The following is a 26589-nucleotide window of genomic DNA, read 5'->3' as shown; positions in this document are numbered from 1 at the left end:
TGTAAAACAACGACACCCCGCTGCTGCTGTTGACGCTGCAGAAAATAAGACTGCTCTGAGCAGTCTGTTCTTCGTGTTCTTCAGAAGCTTTAATGGCAGCAGCAGCAGCAGCAATAACTCTCTGTAATCGCTTCTCCTCGGCTCTCCTGGACTCTAAACTCTCTCCTCAAGGTTTCTAACTCCTCTTATGACTTGAAACAACTCTTATATATCCCACAGACCCCAAATATCTCGTATAAATTCCGACTTTTTCTTTCTTTTTCTTCTCTGCGCTGTTGAGAGAATAATCGCTTCTGTTGAGCTTTTTCACGTGTTGTTAGCTATAAAATAGCTACCAAACTCTTCCCTAGACTTGAATAAGACCGTGTACATGTTAATCCAGCGTCAAAGTCCTCCAGAAATCTCTCAAAAATCTCCTGAACTCGAAACAGAACACGTCTCTCTGTTGAGACTTTGAAACTCTCTCTCGGCCATTCCAGCCCAATTGGTTGGGTCCAATTGATTGTATCAGGCCTGTTTAGTCATGAAGAGTCCATACGTACCAAATACAGCAATTGAATCTCCTAAAATCACGTCCAAAATTCGATCTTCAAATCTGCCAGACGCTGCATGCATTTTCCCGCCATTTTTTTTAATTCAAAACGTGAAGAAGGTGGGTGCCCTTATCCTGTGCTGTTCTCCCTTTAGCAGCTGCCTGGAAATAGGTCCCCCCTTAGTAATTAGGTTACCCCTTATCCAAAATCAAGTGTCCGTATAGCAAGTGTTCTCTGGGGCATTTTTCGCACTTTTTCGGGGTTCCTCCGGGGTATTTCTGGGGTACTTCCGGTACACTTCTGGGGCGCTTCCGGTACTCTATCAACGGAGGTCCAAACGCCGCATTTTCAGCCAATTTCGCCGCAAATCCTTATTCTTCTAAAAACACCTACAAATAAATAAAATAACCAAATAAGTACAAAATTGAGTACTAACAATATATACAAATGAGCTATATTAGACACATAAATGCGTCTATCAATCATTCGGATTCGATCAGTTCGGACACGTTCGCGAATCATTCGAGAATGATAGGGAGAATTACTAACTAGGATCTGTGGTTCGTGGGTCGATTTTGATTTTATGTTAATTAATTTATTATTTATTTGGAGCTTGCTACCGATTTGATATGGTGAGAGAGGTGATAATGGGTAACAAAGCCAAGAGACATGGGAGCAATGATACCAGAAAGAGTAACAAGTGTAGTAGTAGTGGCAACTCAAAACTTGTTATTGGTAGTAATACTAGCAGCAGCAAAAGGGAGGAGGAACATGAAATTATAGGACAGAGGAAGAATAAGAAGATGAAGATGGATAACAATGGGAAGGCCATGGGAAAGTGTAGTGACGACAAGGTTAAGGACGGCAGCAGCAGTATTTTCGATCACTATAGAATACTGCTTGAGATATTGAGCCGTCTCCCAATCAAATCACTCATGCCTTTCAAGTGTGTAAGCAAACATTGGCAGTTCTCAATTTGCCAAGATCAAGGTTTGATTGATTTACACTTCAGTCGATCAAAGCAACATTGTCAAGATCTCTTTATTCTTGTTCCACGTTATACCAAGGTTGATCCCTCTGATAGAAGAAAGATTTACGCAGGGCGCAGGAGTACAAATAGGCATGTAAATACGGGGGGAATATAAGTATAACCAGTCTTTTTTGCTAGCCAATTTGTTTGAAAGTGGAACATTGCATGCCAATAGAACTACTGTTTCAAAATCAGAGAACCATTCATTTCGTTATGATGAGATTCTTAAACCTGTTAATGGATTGATTTGTTTTGCTAACCATAGTTTAGCTGCTGTTCGCATACTGAATCCGAGTACTAGAGAATTAACACCATGGATAGCTACATCACTTCGTGAAAACAAAAAGTACAATTTCATTGCAGATCATGCTTGTGGTATATTGTTACCAACCTATTTCTTTGGATTTGATCCAGCCACCAAACAACACAAAGTTGTGTGCGCTTGGAGGGTACGTGGACAGGTGGTACGCAATTCTAATGTCGTAAAATAGGTCAAGACATCCGGTGGGACGACTTTTGTGAGGTCTTTACCGTAGGAGAGAACACTTGGAGATACGTCGACGAAAAAATACCATATTCATATGATGTAAAAGTTTCAGTTTACTCAAATGGTTTTATATATTGGGGTAAGCAATTCATTGGCGTCCCCGAAAAAATAAATGCATTTGATGTTGGACAAGAGAAATTCAAAGTGATTCAGGTTCCTCAAGATATCAGAGACAAATGTAAGAACCCACCAGGAGGCTATTGGTGTGGTCCTTTCGATGGTTTAATAGAAGTGGGTGGGCATTTAGCTTTACTTCAAAGATGGACTGGTAATGTTGTGAAGCTATGGATTTGTGGTGATGATACTTCTACTGGCAACTACAGCAAGTGGACTGAAATTACCATGAAGTTACCTTTTCAGTGGGGCAGGCATGGTAGATTCCCTTACTTCCATGGTGTTGCAGGAGAAGACCGGATCATTATAGAATCCTACCCAGCTGTGACTAGAGATATAAAGAAAGTCTCTTTATATTCTTATGATTTGAAAGAGAAGACGTCAACAAAAATGCCTAAAAGTGGTGTGGTTACGGAATTGGTTTCTGCTTCCTTATATTCGAAACTAGCTTCTGTTTCCTTGATCAGATCTTTTGCATCAAGCCTTTGGCCCGTTGGAAAGTGCTGATTCAGACACAACCAAGAAGTGAGTAATTCCTTAAATGTGCTTCATATATGGTGAGTGTTTGCATGTTGCAAATATAAAAAGCTGCCTGAAGTTTTTGTTTTCCTCAATTCAGTAAATATTAATTCCTTAAATGTTTGCATGTTGCAAGTAAAGGTTGGAAAGGCAAGTAGCCCAACAACAAATGTGCCTCAAAACGCTGCAGAAGGCTCCGGAGAGTGAGAAGGTTAGCAACGTTGCTCATACTCACGCTATCTGTTGTTGGTGCAAAGTTTTGATAAATCGTTACATATCTTCTTTCTTTAATCATATTCTTATAGTGTATGTTGGTTTATATACGTTTAAGCTGTTCTGCATGGTTTGATTAGATTGGTTTATCGGTTTTTGATTCCACAGGTGATTACTGAGGATTCTAATTAAATTATGATTGGTCAGAATATACCATACCATGGCAAAACATGAGAAGGAGAATAAAAAGAATACTTAGGTTGCCAAACGCTGCCGGATGGATAAATGATGTTTTATGCTTTTAGCTTTGCATGGTGATAGGTGGATGGGTGTAATAGTAAGTAAATGAATTGTCGGATGATCCTAATGGAGGTATTTTGGGTGATATTATGTTTTCTCTTATTTGTATTTTTCCTGCGCAACGTATGCTTTTAACTCTTCTTATGGATCCAAATTGTTTCTGAAAGTTAAAGATGCCAAAACTCATTTTGCTTTCCTGTGTTATGAAGGCTTTGCTCCATTTCGCTCTGCGAACATCTACATTTTTGGCAAGTCGGCGTCAATTGCTGGTGAAATGCGACCCACTGCTCGGGAGTGGCCACTTCTTTACAATGTCGGTCTAGGAAAAAAAAAACTCACCAAGTTTGACCAGTTAGAATGAAATTATGGTTAAAAATTGTACCGCCGAAAGAATTGAGAAGAAATTTGAAAAAAAAAATGGAATAACATCAACTATAAAAAAAAATGAAAGAAATTTGAAATTGAGCTGCTTGCATCAAAATTAAAGAGTTATTAACAAAGATTCAAAATCTTATTTTGTTGGAACTGTTTGTATGCTGAGAGAAACAAAGAAAATGCAGAACATTGCAAATATTACGAGACTAAAATACTGATACAACAGAGTATATGTAGGAAGCTCTTTTATAATATTTCTTGTTGTTTTTGCTTCAAGGGGTAATATAATAACTTTGAAGGGAAAATTCAAAAGTTTTCACAAACACAGATTGGAATTGGAACTTTTCATGATAACTTGCAAACAAACTTAGAACTGCAGGCACAGAAGAAGGTGCGACACAACTAGCAACTAAATAAGTTAACACAAAGGACAGACGCTATGACATGGTAACCGAACACATCTTTTCAAAATGTTGCAAATTGGAATCCAACTGACCTAGAGTTGAACAGTATGAAAACTGATACAACTGAGAATCAGCAAATTATTTTGAAGTACTGTGTGGTAAGGTGTCCTTTTCAGACATGATAACCAGTTATATTAAATCCTCTTCCTGCAAGCTGGCAATCACAATATACATTCCAGAAAGCAACAACACGGGCTTCCTCAACCTACACCTCCTGCCTCTTCTTTCACAGCTACTTCGATGAATCAAAATCTTTCCAGAAAGAGTCGGTATGACTAGGAATGCTGTTGAAAATAATTTAGCATGACCCGGTTAGTATGGAACTCCCAGATTACAATTGCAGCAAGAAATTCAAATTTGATGAGGAAGAAAGAGATTGTATTATCAATAGTCAGTAGCCTCATCAACTAAAACCGAAACACATATCCAAAGGTACGGCACCTAGATACTGCACTGCAGTGAATTATCCAATTAATGGCTGCAGTCTGCAGGCTCATTCCAGCAATTTCTCAACAGGAGACATGAATCTTGCAAAATCAAGTATACGACCTTTTGACTCGAGGTCTTCATGTGCAGTTAAGTAACAAGACCGGGTTATGGGGAAAGATTGCAATGGCTCTCTCAGTTCATCAAGTAAAGAAAATTGATGATGATGCAAATAAAATCACTGGATGTAACAACTTAAGCTACAAGTTCGCAATGAATTTTATTTTTTTATCAAATGTAAACAAACACATCCTATCATGTAGCTGATTTAAGCTATTAAACAGTACAGAAACTGATACAACCGAGGATGTAGGCATGAAATGTGTGGAAATTTACAACTACAAGAAAATTCATCCATCCGTAAGCAGATGGCAAAATCCTTGTTGGCAACAGAATCATTGTCCTGCATCCTGGTTGTAGTTTGTGTTAAGGTATTTTGAAACATAAATCATGATCACTATAACACAGAACTCTGCCTATGTGACTCTATTTTTCCTGCGAAACTAATTAAATAATGGCAAACTTTAACAGACTCCACTCCCTACTCAAAACTACCAAATCTATGATATGAAGGTGATTGCACATTAACAGGACATGTGGGGGTTCAAATTTGGGTCCCAAATTATTCGTTGATTATGCTAAGTAAGATCAGAATCAACCTCCTCATACTGCTGGGAAACCCGAAACCCTCACTTCCCATGGTCTTGCTTCTGTATACGAACAGAACAGAATAGCAAAGTATGTGTCACATCCTCCAATTGCAATTAGATCAAGTAGCAACAGAATTACACATTCACAAAACAATACAACTTAGCTAAAAACAACACAAAACAATAAAAGAAAATTGCCATAAAGTTGAGACAGGTTGCGTAAAAACAGACTAAGAGTAAGCTCTGTATAATCCTCGTTAAGATAATGTGAAAAGGTTTATGCAATCTCAAGTTGAAAACCACATAAATCTATATAATAACATGAATATTACTTCAGAAGCTCAGAGAAGATTACCATTTAATAAGTGCATCCAGGGATCTCATCTTGTTAGCTGCTTTGTCGACCAATCATGGGTTTCTGTCTCCTCAATTTCAGCTGACTCCATTACTTTTATATCTTGTTCTCCTAATTCTTTCAAAGAAACTAAGGTGTTCTTGTGAGAGTATATTTGACAAAACGGACGAAAATCCAAAAGCTTTTTCATGGTTGAATCTGTTGCATCATAAATGTCAAGAGGCTAATGGTTCTTTTCCAGGACAAAAGAACAGTTTACTCCAAGCCAATGGCTCGTGTTCCACCTGATCTTTCATGTCACCAATATCCTCTTTCTCGTTTAGCAGCCATATGTCAGAATGTATGTCTGACATGAAGTAATAGATGGAACAATATAAAACCCCGCCCAACTGACCTATAAAATAATTAAGACGCATACCCTCCTCCGGCTTTGGTGGCGCAGGAGGTGGTGAAAGACATTGACGAAACTTTTCCTCGGTCAAATCGAAAACCAAAACCCTTCCTTTTTCATCATTTTCCTTCCAGTGAAGAGCTCCATTTGCATAAACACCAGTTTCATTATAACATAATCGAAACGGAAACCCCGACCTCCAAACATTTCTCCACCCTTTGCCGCTGCCAAGAGTATATACCGCAACCTCTATAAAACTAGGTTCTCTCCTTAATTTATACAATACAACAACCTTATACTGATTAGTTAAAGGGAGATAACCAAATCCACTCGAACAATAAACATACTCACCACATCCTCCCTTAAATTTTGGAAGAACGACATAATTTCTTGTCACGGGATTACAAATTAAAGAAGTATGATCAGATTTATAGAGACAGACTATACCATTAAACGAACCAATAACCATATATTCAGATGTAAATGGAAGGGTTAAATTGAACCTTCTGAGACTATGATTAACTGTTTCATCATTATACTCAAAATAATGAAGTTGTTGATTCCTAGATTTGACAATAAAAGAAGAGGTCTTACCAGAATCAGTGGAGCTATTGAGACGAGATAAATGCAATTGAGAGAAGGATGGATGATGAGAAACAAGGTCCCTCCATGATCTGCAAACTAATTTGCAGTCTAGAATTGAATCAATTGGTGTGTGAATTATAATGTCTAGTAAAAGGTCTGTTGGGAGATTGTTGAGATTCTTCATTAATCAAGAGGATTTACACAGAGAAGAAATTCTTAGGTTTTGAAAATTTGGGAATTTTGGTTGCTGCGAGAAAGTGAAGACTAAAGAGTATGGACTTTTTCCGTCTTTTTACTTATTAGCCCAAATACTTGCTAATTCCACCCAACAGATTTAGTGTGTTTGTTGTTAATAGTCAGTAGCTAACTAAGATTACTAATTAGGAAACTTGGTGCTTCTTTTAATTAAGTTTTGCGATACATGTATTTACACCGCTGCCGGAGCTGTCCGAAGAAAGACGAAACATCGTTCATTGCATACCGTGTTATATATCATTTTTCTATTGCCTGGTTAAATTGGGGCCTATAGATTACTTCATCTATCCAATTCACAATGATAAGGGGTATCTAATATTTATGTAAACTACCAAAATTATCTTAAAAAAATATTAATATTACTAAATTGTCCCCATCAATCCTTTATAAACCTAGCTAACAAAAATCAGTTTTTATTTCTAACATAAAAACCGATTCATCTCCTCCACTCCCTCTTTTTCCATTTTTTTGAAACCAAAAATCGTCGATTATCGACGATTCAAAAACGATTAATCGTTTTCTTTCTTCCATAAAATGTCGAAACCAAGAACTAAGTATGCTACTAACAAGAATCATTCTAGTGACGACGATCCCAGGCTTGTTGAAGCAATTCGAAATAGAACGAGGGAAGTGCAAGAACAATCTGAAGCCTCTCGTATCGCACAGGAGGAAGAAATGGGTCAAATCAGGTACTTTTCTATCAATCCAATCCTCTAAACAAGGGTTTAGTAACATGCTTTAGGTTAGAAATCGAGAATTTTGAAATCCAAAAATTTCAGTGTTTACAGAATCAGATTACGTTAGTCACGAAGTAACCCGATTCTTATTAAAAACGGATTATGTTCATAAACTTATAATCCGATTGTTCTGCATGTGAAAAGGAATCGGGGAACGTTAGTATATAAATAGCCCGATTGTTGTAGCCAATCTTCCTGGATCTTATTTTGTTGGAAGCGGATTACATATGTCTTAATAAAAACCGATTGTTAATTTTAGAAACGGACTTTATATGTATATCGAGTAAACCAATTTCATGAATCGGTTCACATTAGCACTTGCAAAAATCCGATTGTTAATTTTATATGTTTGGAATCGGATTTCATATGTATATCGAGTAAACCGATTATATACCCTGACTTTAAAAATGCATTCTATTCCATTGTTTTTTGTTGCTTAAATCCGTATTCTACAGGAAAAAAATCAAGCCGAAAAGAAATATAAGAAGAAACATGACCATGCTAATCCTAAGCCTTTGGGACCTCATCGAAAAGACGGTCAAAATTTGAATGCTTCCCACCGAAGGGCCACAAGGAGTAAATCCAAAAGGATCAGCATCAATGACCCACCACCTCGAGCGGAGCAACAAACACATCAAGAACCTGATTCAGATACAACTACTGAACAAGAAAGTGATGAGAGTGAAAGTGATGAAGATGCCCGTGGCAAGAAAGGTGTTGAAGAAGAAAGTGATGAAGAAGAACGTGACAAAGAAGGTGGTGAAGAAGAAAGTGATGAGAATGAAAGTGATGAAGAAGAAGAAGGTGACGAGGAAGGTGATAAAGAGATAAGAGAAGTCGTCCAAGAACAAGAAGGAGACCCTAAAGGAAAAGGTCAGAAGAAAGAAGTTCCAAAGAAGAAGAAAGGTGACCACATGCCCGACGATCTGAAGATGCTTGCTCGCGGCCCTGATGATCCACCTTTAGGGATACCAGCTGATGGAGGAAATGTGTTATGGGGTTACAAAGGCAGTTGGGTCGGCGTCGTCTACAATACCATAGTAAGTACCTAAACCTTGTTCCATGTAATGTAAACATTGTTATCTGTGTAGTGTTTTGATTATTGTCCATCGTGGTTGTTTGGTTTTATAGGATCACAAGCATACCATTCGTATTATGAAGCCTGGAACGTCAGTGAGTAAGATGAGGCAACAACCACTTATAGCTGATGAATTAATCAGGGGAGAAGTTCTGGAAGTGGTCGATCTAGTCAATTCTACGGGTTGCTTTTTGTGGTCAACAATTTGGGACACCTTACTTACGATAGACCTGTTTGTTCCGCCTTTGCTGAGAGATACTACGGGGAAACAGATACTTTATATCTTCCGTTTGGAGAAATGACGACAACTCCAAATGATGCGAAGTTCATTACAGGGCTAAGCATAGAAGGTAAAGCCGTGAAGCACAAATATTACGCGCAAGAGATTGATTGAGACAATATTTATGCGTGGACCAAGGAAGTGTTCCAATGGGATGAAGAGAAGACCAAGAAGGCGATGCTAGTAGTCAAGGCAAAGAAGAGGATATTCCATCTCTCGAGGCTGAGGAGCAACTTTATGCGAACAAATAAGCTTCGTCATGAGGGAAAAGCGGTGAAGCCGCAACGTATCATCGCCAGGCCAATGCGTATGTCCTCTATATCCTTGGAGCTGTTATCTTCCCCGACGTTTCCGGTGCACGTGTTAACGCCAACTTTATCCAGCTGTTGCAACCATTTAACAAGATAAAAGACTACTCTTGGGGCACTGCCATCCGTGCACACTCTTTGACGCAGTTGAGAAAGGATTCTAGGGCTCAAAGGAACCAACTCGGAGGGAATATGACCTTTCTGCAGGCGTGGATATATTTTCACTTCCCAATATTTGCTAAAAGGGCTTTTGAGAACAAGGATTGGGATAGGCAGCAGTATGGAAACAAGTACACCTACAGAAGTAAGCCGAAGAAACAAAGAATGAATTATTTGAATTTGAGACGCCAGTTAGATAACTTGACGACGAAGGATGTTGTCTTTGATCCTTACAAGGAGGCTTTGGCTAAAGGAAAAGGAAAAAAGGTTGGGTGCCCAGAGCAAGGTGAATATCATGGGCCTTTGTTTCACCAAGAGGATATGTAATGTATAACCCGTCTAGAGTCGCAAGACAATGCGGTTACATACAAAAAATCTCAAAGGCGCACAAGGATTTCAAATTCAATGAGACAAAAACCAAAGACATGACAGTGATATTGTCATTGTTCACCGGCCTTTCCCATCATGTGATTATTGGGATAACAGAGCGTTTCACAAATATCCTTTGGTTGGGTCCATCTCGAACAGATGTCGAGGCAATTCCAGGTTACATGTCGTGGTACCTCAATGTTTCGCATACTCGAGTGATACGAGTAGATGAGAGGCCCATGAGAGAGGACAAAGATACGACTCTCCAATACTTGGTGCTTATTGTTACTCAATTACGATTTTGTTAATGATTTTTACATTATATATTGAATGTTTGTTATTTGAAATTGAAATAGAGAAGACGAGTCAAATACTTGATAACCCGGGAAAAGCTAGAAATCAGAGACGGGAAAAATGTGAAGGCCAATGAAAAACTAATTGATGAATCGAACGGTCTCGAAGATGTAGAAGCTGGTGCAAAGTTTGGGGAGCAGGAAGAGGATGATGATGATGAGGAGGAGGAGGAGGGAAGAGGAGGATGAGCAAAAGAAGAAGAGAAAGAGAGCCCCTACCAAAAAGATGTTTGAAGGTACATCGAGCAGCGCCCAACCTAGGAAACGAGGACGCGGTGGACGTGGTCATGGCGATGGACGTGGTCGTGGTGGGGATGTTCATGAATGAATGGTTATATTCATGTTTATGTCTTTAAATATGGATAATTATGAAGTCAAAACTTATTGTCGAATTATGTTTGGTTACACTCCTAGTCTATGAATGACTTAATATGGTTTCTAGTTTATGAATGACTTAATGTGTGTGGAAAAAAATGAGGATTCTAGCTTTTTTCTGTCAGAATCGGTTTACATATAACTATATGTAATCCGATTCTGAAAATTTCCCAGAGGTTCAGTTTCAGAATCGGTTTACATGTACCTTTATAAAATCCGATTGTCATGAAAAAAACTCCTGTAACTTTTGAAGCCAAGAATCGGTTTTCATCAACCAATATGTAGCCCGATTGCTAAGAAGAAAAGTTCTGTAACTTTTAGAATCGGTTTACATGTACAAAAATGTAAACCGATTTTTATAAAGAAAAGTTCTGTAACTTTTACAATCAGTTTACATGTGCATTACAAAAGCCCGATTGTTGAGAGGCACAATTTATATGATTTTGTAAGGACACAATCGGTTTATGTGGACATACATCAAATCCGATTGTTTGATTTGAATTTGAAAAAAAATAGCCGTTGAGTCCTTATTTATATAAGGACAACCTCTTTCAGCCACTCCCATATCACACACTTAGCCTAGAAAATGGAATGGGAACCGTTTGGAGATTTGTGTCTCGTTAAATCCTTTGCTAATATGTTCCGCGAACGTCCGAATGAAATTTATTCAATGTTTTAGAAGAGAGTTAAAGAGTTCTTTTACGGGGGTAACGCGAATCCCAACAACCGCAAATGGAGAGACTTGGCATTTCGATTCTAATACATTAAAGGGGCAATGCGAAAGTACGTAATAGTTAGAAATATGGTGTACCACTATCATTCACGAGCTCCTCTTAGGGAAAAGGTGAGTAATGCGATCATTTTTATACATGTGTCAACTACACTAGTTCACATACTAACATATAAGAATTCATTGAATTTCAGCTGGAACGTTTCAACGGTCTATGGAGAATTCGTAATGGGGAAAGAAAGTTCATTCACCACAAAGAATATACGACGTTGTACCGACGTGCTCGGAGGTTCATTGATGAGCATTTGATGTGTCAAATTCTAGAATTCCCATACGGAGTCCTATATATATGTAGTGGGCTAATTTCCTAAACTATGTAATGAATATTTTGTTTCTGAAAGTAAGGCATAATCGGTTTACATGTGCATTAAAGATGTCTGATTTTTGGAATCGGTTTATGTGGGTATTGATAAAACTCCGATTCTGGATTTACATCTTCCTAAGCATAAAACTCAACCCAAAATCGGTTTACAAATGCACTAACATAAACCGATTCTGGATCGAGTAAAAACTAATTTTTTTTACAAGTTTTGATTATCGATTAATGAAAGTTAATTTCAGGATTAATTTGATTAAACATTATTTAATAATCCGAATTAGCACTAATTTAATAAGGGTATATTGGGCATTAATATAAATATTGGATAAGGGGTTTCTACGAATTTTCTCCCAATGACCCTATTTTGTCAGCTGGTATTAGGCCCCAATTAAGTGACATAAGCCCCAATTTAGCCAGGTTCTATTGGAATGTTATTTTTGAGGTATATACATCGTTTAATTGTGCCTAAAAGTATAAACACCTCCAAATTTTTCGTAAAAACTCTAAATTTGATATTGTTGTTTGTGCTCATGATGGAGATCTCTTTAAAAATTTTCCAACGAGATAAAATTGTAAAATTTTAAGGCACGATGTTATATTCTAGTTTTTTTGCCAATTAAACCCCTGATAAAATGGAATACATAAATAATAGTTGGACTAAAAGGATAGGCAATCGAGGCTTTTCTTGTGCCACGGTTAAAATCCTTTTATAATTGCATGCTAGCTTTACTCTACAATTTACAAAAAGAAATGAACATAAATAGGACTCCCTCCTCATGAGCCCCCGGCGGGTCCGCCGAACAAATGTATACAATTGGCGGAGATAAGATCTTTAGTTTATTTATATACGCAACTTGGTGCCATCGGTCGTCATGATATACAACATGGCACCATATTATCCTCCTGAACCTACATATTATTTGGTGAGGAAAAAAAGCCTAAGTCACCGCTTTTAATAATTATTGTTTATATATTTTTTTATGTTTTTCATTTTTTCTTTCTTTTTAAAATACCATCAGTAGAAGGTACACAGTCGGCGTAGAATACACTATGCCAAAAGTTGGTGTTTTCCATTTATTACATAAACAATGTCGACCAGTTGGCACGATAATCATTACACAAGCAATGCCGACTGTTTTTGGTTAGCACTGAAAAAAAAAGTTGGCCCTGCCGGCTGAAGCGTTGAAATTTTGACACGATCGGCACAATGATCATGATTTTTTTAGAAAACCTTTTTAAAACATTCGACATGGAGTTCATTCGTTTCCATGCCGCCTTTCTAGAATCGGCATGATATTTTAACAAAAACGTTAAAAATTATTTTAATAAAAATTATATATTTTCAAAAATTATTGTGTGAAAGTACAAGGATAATTTGGTCATGATAAAATATATATGGACAAAGGGTTATGTAAATTATTTCAAGTTGTATCTATTTTATTTTATTCGGTATCCCCCAATTAATGTGTATATTTCCAATTGCGGGGTTTATTTTTTTATGCAAATATTTACTAGGTTACTGCTTTTACGGTAGGAAGCCGATAAGGAATCTAAATTGGAACAATTAATATAGAATTCTAGTTGGGTCCAAATTTATAGATCGGTGGGCTTAATTCCCGCTGTAAAGGTTTGTGATACTAATAGTTTAGTTAGTTTTTTTTTTGTTATGCAAAAGAGAATATATTGATATTAATGAGAAGTTACAACATTATCCTGATCAACCCATCCATATATGTTCGGGGGAGATTATTGTGAAAATCCAAATCAGACTTTAAAAGCCTAGCTCTCTTAGCTATCTTGTCTGCAACTACATTAACTTCTCTTTTGACAGACACACACTTCCGTATACTAATTTTACATAAAATAAATTTAATATATAGAACCAAAGACCGATTCATCCAATAAACATAGTACGTTGGTTAATTGATTGACTACATTAGAACCTGACTATCATACTCAAAAATAATATTAGAGAGATTGATGAGTGCTAAAAAGTGCATATTTCTATATATTTTTCTTGGCATTTAACTCATCTTTTGTACATTAATTCTACATTTTATCCCATATTCTGTATTTTCATTGTTTTCAAGAATAAATATTTTTATTAATTAATTTTGTATTTCTAGGTTGTAAATAAAGACTAGATGAGTTGCGGAGCAGAAAAGTGGTGAAAAGCCGGGAGGAATTACACAAGGAAGCCGCGAAGAATGTTGTGCACAAGACCAAAAGGCTAGAAGTGGGCTTGAAGAGGAAGAAATTGTTCTTAAAGAAGAAATGGGCTCAGAATTATCCCAAGCCCAACTTATCTCCCAAACCAAAACCCAAATCCATAACCCACTTCTCATGTAGCCGTCAGACTGGATCCATATCATCCAACGGTCGCCTCCTCTTCGTGCATCAAAGTCTGCAATTCCTGACCAACACTACAGCACCTAACTCCATCTCACGCCATTAGTTTCGTTGTATCTCTTCATCCGATGGTCGCTGAAGGCTATGTTCCATCTTATCGTTGGATGCATTTCAGATGTATCGATCAAACGCCTATCACTCGCCTAACATCGAAATCTGATGAGCCCGCCTCACATTCGAACAACCTAACCCTATACCCATCGCCAAACACTCCCCTCCTTCTTTCCATCGACTCCATCTTCTCCATTCCGTCTGCAGAGAAAAACTCTGCCACCACCATCACCTCCACTGCGCCGCTCAACCACCACCACAACCACCACCGAGCTCTCAAATCACCAACAACCCCATCACCCCATCATCCATCACCTATTCCCTTCTAATTTCAGAGACCTAATTCACTCTCCTCTTCTCAGAAACCCTAGGCGTGTGAGTTTGGTAAATTAGATTGAGAAATAACACAAATTTGAGGCATGGGTAGGAGCAGGAAGAGAAGAAGAAGAGTGGGTCGAAGAGATGGAGCAATTGTCCCATCAAATTAGGTGAGAAATCAGAAACCCTAACTGCCCTGTTTTGAATTTGGGGGAAAATTGTAAACCCTAATTTTGGGTATAAATAGAAGGCTTGTGTGTTGTAGAAAGTATGCCTGGATTAGCCAGAACACCACCTCAGAGGCCTGGACTAGCCAGTGCCCTCAATTATCCATGTTCTATGAATTTCAATTATAGTTCTTAATTCAGTTAATTTCAATTTCAAATGTTAATTATGTTTATCATGTTCTAATTTCATGTGCTAGGGTTTAGATGAAACTCTTGATTGTATGTTAAGATAGTTAGTAATCATGTCATTGTTCTTGTAGTGCTAAAAATGAGTTAGGACTGCTAGTAGCCATTTGAACAAGCAAGCCTGTGATCAGCTGTGCTGTAGAAAGACAGTTGATGCTAGGGGTAAGTGAGTGATAATGGTTAAAAATTCAGTACATTAGAAGGATTGTGCCCAAATGCCTTAGAGTTGATAGATTAATTGGTTGTGCAAGTAATCCTGTGATCAACTGTGCTGTAGAAAGACAGCTGATGCTAGGGGTATGCTAGTAAAATTAGTTGATAAATCACCCATTATAGTATTTCCTGAGATGAAACAAGACATGATTCGATTAGATGCTGCCTTAGCTTAGGATCAAGAAGTAGATTCAAAGACCCTAGTACCTTCATTCTATACTTCACTGCCTTTGGCTCATTGCCATTGTAACTGTCAATGCCACTGTCACTTACTGTCACTGCTTAGCTTAGGAAACTTCAACTACACACACAAGTCCCTGTGGATTCGACCCGTTCTTGCACAAACTACAACCGACACCGTGCACTTGCGGTTTAACAAGTAGGCTTTCTTTTACTCTTATTTTTTACATCTTTAAGAGCCTACCAGAGATTTCTTGAAACTGCTAGAGTAGTTGCTGCTTTCATAGCTCTACATTCCAGTTCCTGCACTTCAACTCCAACTTTCATTCCTCCATTAAAATATTTTCCTTGAGCACCAATGCAGCTGCCTGCACAATTTCTCACAAGTAGTCCAATTCCACATTGCAAAGTTTCAATCTTAAAAGATGCATCAAAATTAATTTTCAAAAAGTTACTGTCTGGAGGTCTCCATCTCAATTTCTGCACAATCACATTAGAACCAGTAATAGAAATTGATCCTTAAGAAGCAAATCTACTAATACAATCTAATGACATAGTTCTATTAGGATTGATGTTCTAGAAAATCTTAGAACATTTATCCTTCCAGATAGCCCAAACTGCCACCATAAGAAGTTTATTAATATCATGCCTAGTAATTCGTGCACCAAAAACAATGTTATTTCCTGCAGAAAACTAGGAAATTACCCAGTTTCTGAAAGAAGAATGTTGAGCCATAACATTATTGACATTAATATTCAAAGTCAACTAAACAGACCTGGCATAGGGACATTAGTTGAGCCATAACATTAGTTGCATTGTTGCATTTGGCGGGTTGGGCCAGTCTGACTGGCTGGATTCGGATAATGCCTAGGTCCGATTTTCGCGTATCAAAAATAAATAAATAATGGTTTAGCTATACTCCTTCTGTCCTTATTTAGATATAAAGGTTTGAAATTTCTTTTTAAACAAAAAATTAGATGGTTTATTCAATTTTTTTTTTGAAGCATATAATTTATTATGAGAACTTAGTTTACAATTTGTCGTGGGTATGTGGTACCCACTGAGTCTGAAAATAAGATTAGAGAAATGAATGATGGGATTGCATGGTCCTATATTTTGGTTGATGAGTTTCCTGATTGACTTCCATCTGCCGCGTGATTGGCTAATCCGTCTGATGCCTGGTTTCCTTCTCTGTAGTTGTGTTGGATGGTTGCGCGGGATCTGTTGGAATCTCATTCTTCAATCATTTCTGCTATGTGACAAGGTGGAGGGGTAGATGAGGTGATGAAACGCAATAGGTTCTTTGAGTCGATTTCAAATATTACTTTTGGCCATAGTCTTTCTGATGTTGTTCTTGCATCCAAGAGCATCGCCCAGGTTTCTGAAGTTAAAACAGTCGTTATTCCCAGTGGTTGAGCCAGAGCTAAAATAGTTCGTGCGTCCGAATCCCTGCAGATGAAACCCGCTCCTGCAAATCCTGGATGACCTCTGGCTACTCCATCTGTGTTAATTTTAATCCAGTTGATCTTAGACATTGTCCATCTTACTGATATTGTGGATAGTCCTTTATCTCTTATTGGGTGATTAAATTTTGGTGCATCTCCTGGAAAGACTGGTGATGTGGAGCGAATAGCCCGGTAGTACTCTTGTTGCAGTTTTTGTGTCCAGGCTAGGATTTCTTCCGAATTCTTCTGCTTTTGTTGGTATACTAACTCATTTCTGGCTAGCCATAAGGTCCAGAAAAGAAAACAACAAGAGGAGATCACCGATGTTGATGCAGGTTGTTGAAGGATTTGAGAAATGGTTGCGATGGTTTATTCAATGGAGTAACTAGATACACTTGGAAAGAAAAAATTAATCTCTCTCGTTTATTCAAATCTACGTGAAAAACACCTATATCTGCAATTAAATTGGGAAGAAGGGAGTAGCATTAGAATTGAGATGAAAGTACAACAAAGAGAACAAAGTGGAAAAATTGGAATTCCAAACTTTAAAATTGAGACGATTGCATCAAAATCAAAGAGTTTTTACTAAAATCTCGTTTTGTTTTTTTCTTCTTTTTTTTTTTTGGTAAGAGGAATGTATTAAACAAAAAGCTACGCTAACCTTACAGATCTGGGGAAGGCCAGATACATCACTAAACAAAACAATACACAAAAAATCAAGGGGATTAGTCACCCAACTAGAATTAAGGCCACCATTTGCAGCTTTCTTGGACAAGAAAAAAAACAAATAAAAAAAACATAGAAAATGCAGAACATCTCAAAGATTACGAGCTCTTATGAAACAGAAACTTTTAATAATTTGGTTATAACTTCCAGTCTTATCGACAAGTGAAAAAGGACACAGATTATGTGCTTCCGGATACAATTCAAAGAGATGCTTCAGGGGGTAATAGCATAAAGTTTTCATAAACACATTGGAAATAGACCTTTTCATGATTATTTGCAGACAAACTTAGAACGGCAGGCACAATAGAAGGTGCGACACAACTTGAAACTAAATAAGTCAAGACGAAGGACAGACGCTACGACATGGGAACCACACATATCCTTTCAAAATGATGCAAATTGGAATCCGACTGACCTAGACTTAAACAGTGTGAAAACTGGATGCAACTGAGGATCCGCAAATCGGAATCCGACTGACCTAGAGTTAAACAGTGTGAAAACTGGATACAACTGAGGATCCGCAAAATCCTTTTGAAGTACTGTGCGTGGTAACTGGTAAGGTGGGTTTATCAGACATGATAACCAGTTAAAGTGAATCCCCTTTCTGCAATCTCGCAATCACAACCAGCATATACATATCAGATAGCAGCAACACTGGCTTCCTCAACCTGCAGCTCCAGCCTCTTCTTCCACATCTACTTCGATGAATCAAGCTCTTTCCAGAATGAAACAGTATGACCAGGAATGCTGTTGAAAACAATTTAGCATTACCCTGTTAGTATGGAAGTCACTGATAATAAATAGAGCAAGTAATTCTAATTTGATCATGAAAAAAGAGATTGTAATCAATAATCAGTAGCCTCGTCAACTAAAATTGAAACACTTATCCAGATCAGGTACAGCGCCTGGATACTGCGCTGCACTGAATTATCCAACTAACGTCTGCAAATGCTCATTCCAGCAATTTCTCAACAGGCAAACAGACGTGAATCTTGCAAAATCAAGTATACAACCTTTGGAATCGAGGTTTTCATGTGCAGCAAAGTAACAAGATCGGGTTCCTTATGGGGAAAGATTGCTATGGCTCTCTCAGTTCATCAAGTAAAGATGGTGTTCAGTCATAATTGGAAAATAGGAGTATAACGACTCTCCCGGTGTATGTTTTTTTATCAGAGTTACACTGCTAACTTATTGTACGATGATGCAAATAAAATCATTGGATGTAACAACTTAAGCGACAAGTTTGTATTGAAAATTTCTTTTTATCCAATGGTAAACAAACACAACCTATCGAAATGGTGCGAATAGGAATATACCTGAGCTACAGCTATTAAACAGTACAGAAATCGATACAACTGAGGATGTATGCATGAAATGTGTGGAAAATTACAACTATAGGAAAATTCATCCATCCATAAGCAGATGGCAAAATCCTTGTTGGCAACAGAATCATTGTCCTGCATCCTGGTTGTAGTTGTGTTAAGGTAGCTTGGAACATAAATCATGATCACTATAACACAGAACTCTGCCTACATAACTCTATTGTTCCTGCGAAACTTATAGATGAATAATGACAAACTTTAGCAGACTCAAGTCCCTATTCAACACTACCAAATCTATAATATGAAGGTGATTGTACATTAACAGGACATGTGGGGGTTCAAATTTGGGTCCCAAATTATTCATTGATTATGCTAAGAAGTAAGATCGGACTCAACTTCCTCATACTGCTGGGGAAACCAGAAACCCTCACTTTCCATGGTCTTGCTTCCATATACTTATTCAACTCCAATGTATACGAACAGAACAGAATAGCAAAGTATGCATCATATCCTCCAATTGCAATTAGATCAAGTAGCAACAGAATTACACATTCACAAAATAATACAGCTTGACCAAAAACAAATAAAAAATGCCATACAGTTGGGACTGGTTGGTCGCATAAAAACAGATTAACAGTAAGCTTTGTATAATACTCACTAAGATAATGTGAAAATGTTTATGCAATCTCAAGTTGAAACCCACACAAATCTATGTAATGACATGAATATTTCCTAAGAAGCTCAGAGAAGATTACCAGTTAATAAGTGTATCCAGGGATCTCATCTTGCTAGCTGCTTTGTCTACAAATCACGGGTTTTTGTCTCCTCAGTTTCAGCTGACTCCATTACTTTTATATCTTCTTCTCCGAATTCTTTCACGGAAACTAAGGTGTTCTTGTGAGAGTATATTTGACTAAATGCACCAAAATCCACAAGCTTTTTTGAGGTTGAAGTTGTTGCATCATAAATGTTGAGAGAGCTATAAGCGTAACATAACAGACCACCATTCTTGGTAAAGGCTAATGGTTCTTTTCCAGGAAGAGTAAACGCTTTACTCCAACCCAATGACTCATGTTCCACCTGCTCTTTCATGTCACGAATATCCTTCTTCACTTTCAGTAGCCATATATCAGAACGTATGCCTCCACTGAAGTAATAGATGGAATAATACAAAACCCCGCCCAACTCACCGATAACATAGTTAAGCCGTATACCATCTGGTTGCACAGGAGGTGGTGCAAGAAGTTCACCAAACTTTTCCTCAGTCAAATCGAAAACCATAACCCTTCCGTTTTCATCATTTTCCTTCCAATGAAGAGCTCCGTTTGCGTAAACACCAGTTTCATTATAACATAATCGATTGTGAGACGGAAACTCCAACCTCCCAACATTTCTCCACCCATTGCCACTGCCAAGAGTGTATACCACAACATCTGTAAAATCAATTTCTCCATCTGATGCATTCAGTACAACAATTTTATACTCGTTGGTCAAAGGAAGATAACCAAATCCACTCGAAATATGAATATACTTATCACCAGATTCACCAGACCGTCTCTTACATTTTGGAAGAACAACATATTTTCTTGTCAGGGGATTACAAATTACAGGAGTATGATCAGCTTTATAGAGACAGACTAACCCATTAATCGAACCAATAACGATACAATCAGATGTATATGGAAGGGTTAAATTGAACCTTCTAGTTCTATGATTAAGTGTTTCATCATGATTCTCGTTATACTCAAAATAATGAAGTTCTTGATTCTTAGATTTAACAAGAAAAGGGGTCTTACCAGAATTAGCTGATTGATTAAGATGAGATAAATACATTTGATAGAATGACGGATGATGAGAAACAAAATTCATCCATGATCTGCAAACTAATTTGCAATCTAAAATCGAATCAGCTGGTAAACGAGTGATGATGTCTAGTAGAATTTCTGTTGGGAGATTGTTGAGATTCTCCATTAAAGAAGAAGGATTTACACAGAGAAGAAAGTGTTAGGGTTTGAAAAATTGGGAATTTTGGTTGTTGGGACTTGGGAGAGAGTAAAGCAAGAAAAGTGAAACAGCCCCCCAATGTAAAGGATGTGTTTGTTTATAAGGAAAAGGGATATACTATTTAAATACCCTTCATTTCGAAGCGAAATTCAAACCCTAAGTCAACTTAGTCAACCTTGATTTTTAAATATTTTCCTTTGATCTGATTTGGTTTTACTTGTTTCGATCGATCGATTTAATCCCTTATCTTCTATCTCTTGTATTAATTGTGTTTTGCTGAGGGGTTTCTCTTTTTGTTTTCTTCTGTTTTTTTATGTCCTAATTTCTTAATTTTATTATCTTACTGTAAATTTCTGGATTTAATTCAATCCTTTTCCTTTAATGGCAGGTTAATCTTCTCCTCCTTGTTGTCATGCATTGGTGTAGCAGTTATGTCCCATCACATCATGGAATTTCTTCACAGTTGGCAGTCTCAAAGTTGACATCTTCAAAGTTGGCTTTTTATTGCAGTGGTGCAGGTGTTATTCATCATTATCTCTTTACTTCATAGTTATCTGAATTGGGTTTATCAAATGAGTTATTCTATATCACCTTTATGGAAGTATGTCTACGTTGTTATCCATGGTTCTTCACATACTTTGATATCCTCAAATGTTTATCTGTTTTTGAATTTTTTTAATCCTTATCACCCATACCTATCTTCACTACATCTTGACACCTCTTTCTGATCTCGATTTTAACACTCATACATATATTCAGTTCTTTTTGACACCTCCATCATAATTTTTCTATAAAAAGCATATTACCAACCATTATTTCTTCCATACCCAACTCTGCTCTTACAATCTTTTTCACTTCTTCATTCTGATGGCTAGACCTGTTATGAATAATATTACTCACCAAATGGAAGATGTTTCAATCAGTGAAGAACCCCTTAGAAGAAGGGTGGTGATGTATTCTAATACTGGAATTTCAGATGGAGTTAGAGATTGGAGGTATAGTCTTGCTGGTAAACTATATGCTCCTGGTATTATGACATGGCAAGATGATGAGCGTGCTGCTAAATTCATTTGGCCTCACCTCAAAAGACATAATCGATGGATGGTTCAGGTGCGTAATTTAGAACCTAATATCTTTGTTATTAAATTCCAAGTTTCCGATGATAAAGAAGCTATTGTTTTTGGAGCTGCTTGGAATTTTGATGGCCATTTGATAGTGCTTAAAGATTGGAACCCAACTATGGATTATCATCAACTTGATTTCTCAGTTTTACCTTACTGGTTAGAGTACAAATACTTGTTACCTGAATTTACTTATGATGATATCTTACGTATGATGGGTAACATTGTGGGTGAAGTTAGAATTGTTGAGCCTGACGGAGTAAACCCTCCTACTTCTTCTAAATATAGGGCTTTAGTTCTCATCAATGTTAACACTCCACTCATCATTGGAATTACTGCAGCTAATGATGCCGGTGTAACAAGATGGATTGGATTCTTTTATGAGAAACAACCATATCGTCTATGCTCTGAATGTAAGATGTCAAATAATGAAGCAAATGATTGTGCTGACATGGCTCATAGAAGGATGGAAATGGAAGAAATTGTTAGAGGCTTTGGATTTGCTGAACCATCCCCAAAGAAACCCTCAACAGGAACCTCAACTTTTTCTCCAACATGGATCTCAAAGGCGTAGCAGGCTTCGTCAACCTAATGATCAAGAGCAACCTCGGCCTTTTGATGGGATGCATATTTTGATTTTCTCAGCTACTGATTATGGTTCTGAAGCTTCGTCATCTTACAACAATCGATCTCAACCTTCTTCTTCAGTGATTCCGGTATCAACTTTGTCAAGTGATGGTGCTAGTACTAGTGGTACTAAGAAAAGATATCAACACTGTCCTACCTTGGTGATATCTTCTGAGCCTCAAGCTACTGCTGCTGATTTGGAGAACAATATTTTGACTACTCAAGCTGATGAAACTGTCTCTGTGCAAGATAATAATGATCAAGAAAATGTGTGGGACATTGCTGCTGCTAATGCTATTGTTGCTCAGAATCATACTGATGCATGGCAACAGGTGTTTATCTTCCTCTTTCTTTACTTGTTATTTTATGTTTTTGTCTTTTCGAAGTTTTGCTTTTATCTCCATTTTCATCACTGGTTTTTTTAATCTTACAAGTATGAAATTTTTTTCTTGGAACTGTCAAGGTATAGGAAACCCTCACACTAGAGATTATCTGAGATTTTGCTTGAGTCACTATGATCCAGATATCTTCTTTTTGTCATAAACTAAAGCCCAACCTAACAATATGAGATTTTATCTTTCTCATACTAGATATCCTCATTATTGGTTTTATCCTGCTATTGGCCTATCTGGTGGTATTGCTTTAGCCTGGAAAGATGGAGTAGATGTTGAAATTATGCACACTATTAGTGACACAATTCATGCTATCATCCATACGCATAATCATAACTCTGATTTCTTAATTACTTTTATGTATGGTGCGCATAATGCAATTGATAACAATAATCAGTGGCAGTATCTTTTGGACAAGCATAGTTCTGTTGATCTTCCTTGGGCTCTTTTTGGGGATTTGAATTTTACTATGTCTAACTCTGAAACTCATAGTCATGCTAGTCATACTCATCATGATAGTCATATAACAAATTTTGTCCAACAGTTAGGACTTATTGATTTGGGTTACATGGGTTCAGATACCACTTGGTCTAATCACAGATATGGCATTGATCATGTTGCTTCTAGACTAGACAGAGCACTTGTAAATCCTCAGTGGATTAATAGTTATAACGATGCTTATCTTCAACATCTAGTACCTATTGCATCTGATCATAGACCCATCCTTTTACACACTATCCCTAGCTCAGTTAAGCATTCTCCTTTTAAATTGTACAAATACTGGTTAAGATTTCCTTCCTGCATCGATACTATCACCCAAAGTTGGAATCAAAATTTTTTGGGTTCTCCTTCTTATCAATTTTCAAGCAAGTTAAAGTTTACTAGAACTCAATTACAACAATGGAAAAGGCTGAATTTTGGTAACATTGAAGCAACAATTCATAACATTAAGACAGAACTTCAGACGTGCTACGATAACAATGTTCCTTCTAATGATCCTGAGGTTGAACAGTTAAGTAGTTCTTTGCAGAATTGGCTTTCAATACAAAAGGAATATTTCATGCAACAGGCGGGTGACAAGTTCTTAGAAGCAGATAGGAATACTTCTTACTTTCACTCTTTGGCAAACTTCAATAAGAGGAGATCAAATATACAAGCTATTCAAGGCCCTCTTGGTATCTGGTATGACTCTCGAGCTGAAATTGAAGATGTGTTTCTTTCTCATTTTCGAAATAATACTGCAACTTCTAACCCTTCAATTAATCAAGACATTATACAGTTGTTCCAACCTTGCATTTCTGAAGATGAAAATTTGAATCTTTCTCGTCTTCCGGATGCTCAAGAGATTAAAGAAGCTGCTTTCGGTATCAGATCTTGGGCTTCTTTGGGGAATGACGGCTTTCCAGCAGCCTTTTATCAGCAATATTGGGATATGGTTAGTACTGAGGTAATCTCTATGGTCCATCATTTTTTCACCACTAAACATATGCTCAAGGAAATTAATCACACTTATCAAGTCCTCATTTCCAAAGTCCAGTATCCTCAAATCCCTGCAGACTACAAACCAATTAGTCTTTGTAACGTTGGCTACAAAATCATCTCAAAAGTTTTATCTAATCGTTTAAAACCTCTTCTGTCGAAAATTATCTCTCCCACTGAAACTTCATATGTTTCTGGTAGACACATTCATGATAATGTCATCATTGCCCATGAGTTGCTGCATACTATGAAGACGAAGAAAATCAAAAAAGCTATTGTTGGCATGAAATTAGATATGTCGAAAGCATTCGACAGGGTTGAGTGGACTTTTTTGCTTTCTATTTTTCAACAATTGGGATTTAATTCTGATTGGATAGATATGATCCAGCAGTGTGTTTCAACAAAAAATATATATCTTCTTATCAATGGTGTACCAAGTGCTTCATTCTCTCATTCTCGAGGCATCCGTCAAGGTGACCCTTTGTCACCTTACTTGTTTCTTTTTGTCATGGAGGCTTTTTCTCGACTATTACAATCTAATGTTGACTCTGGTTCTCTTGAAGGTCTCAAAATCAATAGACATTGCCCTGTGATTAATCATCTTTTTCGCAGATGATTGTTTATTATTCCTTAAGGAAAGCTCTGCTCAGGTACTTCATCTTAAACATCTTATTGAATTGTTTGGTCAAGCTTCAGGTCAGGTAATAAATATGCAGAAATCAACAATATTTTTTGGTAAGCATACTTCTAATTCTCAAAAAACAAATATTTCTGGCATCCTCAATATGAAGCTTATGGGTTTAGGTGAGAAGTACTTGGGCATCCCTCTTTTATTACACAGATCTCGTCAGCAAAACTGTCAAGGTATTTTAGACAATATGACTCATCGTCTGCAAGGCTGTCACAGTAAAACAGTTAATCAGGCAGGAAGAACAATTCAGGTTAAGAATGTTCTTAGTTCCATGGGAATGTATCAGATGCAAGTTTTTAAAATTCCTGACTCTACTATTCATCAAATGGATAAGATTCAGAGACAGTATTGGTGGAATAACTTTAATACTCAGCATGCTTCTAATTTTATTTCTTGGGATAAGATGAAAGTTCCTAAAAGACAAGGAGGTTTGGGGTTAAAACATCTGACTAATTATAATGCAGCTTTTCTAGCCAAGATGGCCTGGAATTTTATTCATAATCAAGATGCTTTGTATGCCAGAATTTTAAAAGGTAAATACTTCCCTTATTTTGATCTTCAGCATTCTCCTCTGCCTGACACAAAGAATTCCAGTTGGTTGTGGCAAAGTTTATGTTATGGTCTGCAGATTATAATGGAAAATGCTAAGTGGCAAGTGGGTGATGGTTAAACTATTAACATTTGGACCTCAAACTGGATTGCTTCCATGTCTACTTCTCTTCAAGTATGGGATGAATTACATCTTCATGACTTACAATGGGTTTATCAGTTCATTGATTTACCTGAAGCACAATTTAATATTAACCTTCTGCGCCAACTGTTTACTCCTGATCAGGTAAATTCAATCTTAACTATTCCTATTCAACTAGATCAGTCAGATTCTCTTATTTGGCCTTTCACATCAACGGGTATCTTTACCACTTCTTCAACTTACAAAATGCTCCGTGCTAAGGATTCTCCAACTGATATGTCTCTAAAATTGTCTCAACAATTTTGGTTTAAATTTTGGAAACTCAAAATGCCGCATAAGTTTTAGGTTTTCTTATGGAAAAGACTTCACAATGCTCTGCCAGTTAAAACCAGGTTGTTTCATCATATGGATACTTCTGATCAACAATGTGTCCTTTGTAACACTGGAGCTTCTGAAGATGTTGATCATATGCTTCTCCACTGTCCTTTTGCCCAAGCTATTTGGAGGAAATTTCTACCACAACATTACTCTTCTATAATGCAACATTCAACACTTTTATTGTGGATCCAGAGTTGGCAATTACAAGATTCTCCTATAAACATATACAGTAACTCTAACTCTATTCATATTACTGTCTGCATCATGCACTTCATCTGGAAACATAGGTGTAGAGCTATCTTCAGTAGCTTAAACCCTAATCCAAACACAGTCATCCATCAAATAAGTTATTACATTTCTCTGCATCATCTAGATACTGCCATTGTTAACCGTCATTTAATAACTGTTTCAAATGCTCTGAATAATACTTGGCAGCCTCCTCCTATGAATGTTTATAAAGTTAATATTGATGCTTCCTTCAGTCCACACTCTTTATTGGCTGATATTGGCATTATAACAAGAAATCATGCAGGACAATATGTGG

General features: G+C 37.2%; 3 protein-coding genes across 4 annotated transcripts; 1 reads left to right on the top strand and 2 right to left on the bottom strand.

Annotated features, from left to right (window-relative positions):
- Positions 1–1180: 1180 nt before the first annotated feature.
- LOC113316558 (putative F-box protein At1g32420) lies at positions 1181–2731 on the top strand. The gene is made up of 3 exons (XM_026564716.1): positions 1181–1653; positions 1739–1938; positions 2055–2731. The coding sequence occupies exons 1-3, from the start codon at positions 1181–1183 to the stop codon at positions 2729–2731; spliced, it is 1350 nt and encodes a 449-aa protein (XP_026420501.1).
- Positions 2732–3810: 1079 nt separating this feature from the next.
- LOC113317884 (F-box/kelch-repeat protein At3g23880-like) lies at positions 3811–6814 on the bottom strand. 2 transcript variants are annotated; one of them, XM_026566004.1, is made up of 2 exons: positions 5587–6814; positions 3811–4379 (listed from the first exon to the last, which is right to left on the bottom strand). In XM_026566004.1, exon 1 carries the CDS (start codon positions 6744–6746, stop codon positions 5802–5804), a length of 945 nt encoding a protein of 314 aa, XP_026421789.1. In that variant the 5' UTR covers positions 6747–6814; the 3' UTR covers positions 3811–4379; positions 5587–5801. The 2 variants fall into 2 exon arrangements, with proteins under 2 accessions (XP_026421789.1, XP_026421790.1); XM_026566005.1 differs by lacking the exon at positions 3811–4379 and adding an exon at positions 4392–5291.
- Positions 6815–17451: 10637 nt separating this feature from the next.
- Positions 17452–20733, bottom strand: LOC113316981 (F-box/kelch-repeat protein At3g06240-like). Its single transcript, XM_026565137.1, has 2 exons — positions 19418–20733; positions 17452–18087 (listed from the first exon to the last, which is right to left on the bottom strand). The coding sequence occupies exon 1, from the start codon at positions 20631–20633 to the stop codon at positions 19464–19466; it is 1170 nt and encodes a 389-aa protein (XP_026420922.1). The 5' UTR covers positions 20634–20733; the 3' UTR covers positions 17452–18087; positions 19418–19463.
- Between the last annotated feature and the right edge of the window lie 5856 nt (positions 20734–26589).

Source organism: Papaver somniferum, chromosome 10, assembly GCF_003573695.1.
Source record: "Papaver somniferum cultivar HN1 chromosome 10, ASM357369v1, whole genome shotgun sequence".
Classification (NCBI taxonomy): Eukaryota; Viridiplantae; Streptophyta; class Magnoliopsida; order Ranunculales; family Papaveraceae; genus Papaver; species Papaver somniferum.
This window is presented reverse-complemented; position numbering and strand designations above follow the sequence as displayed.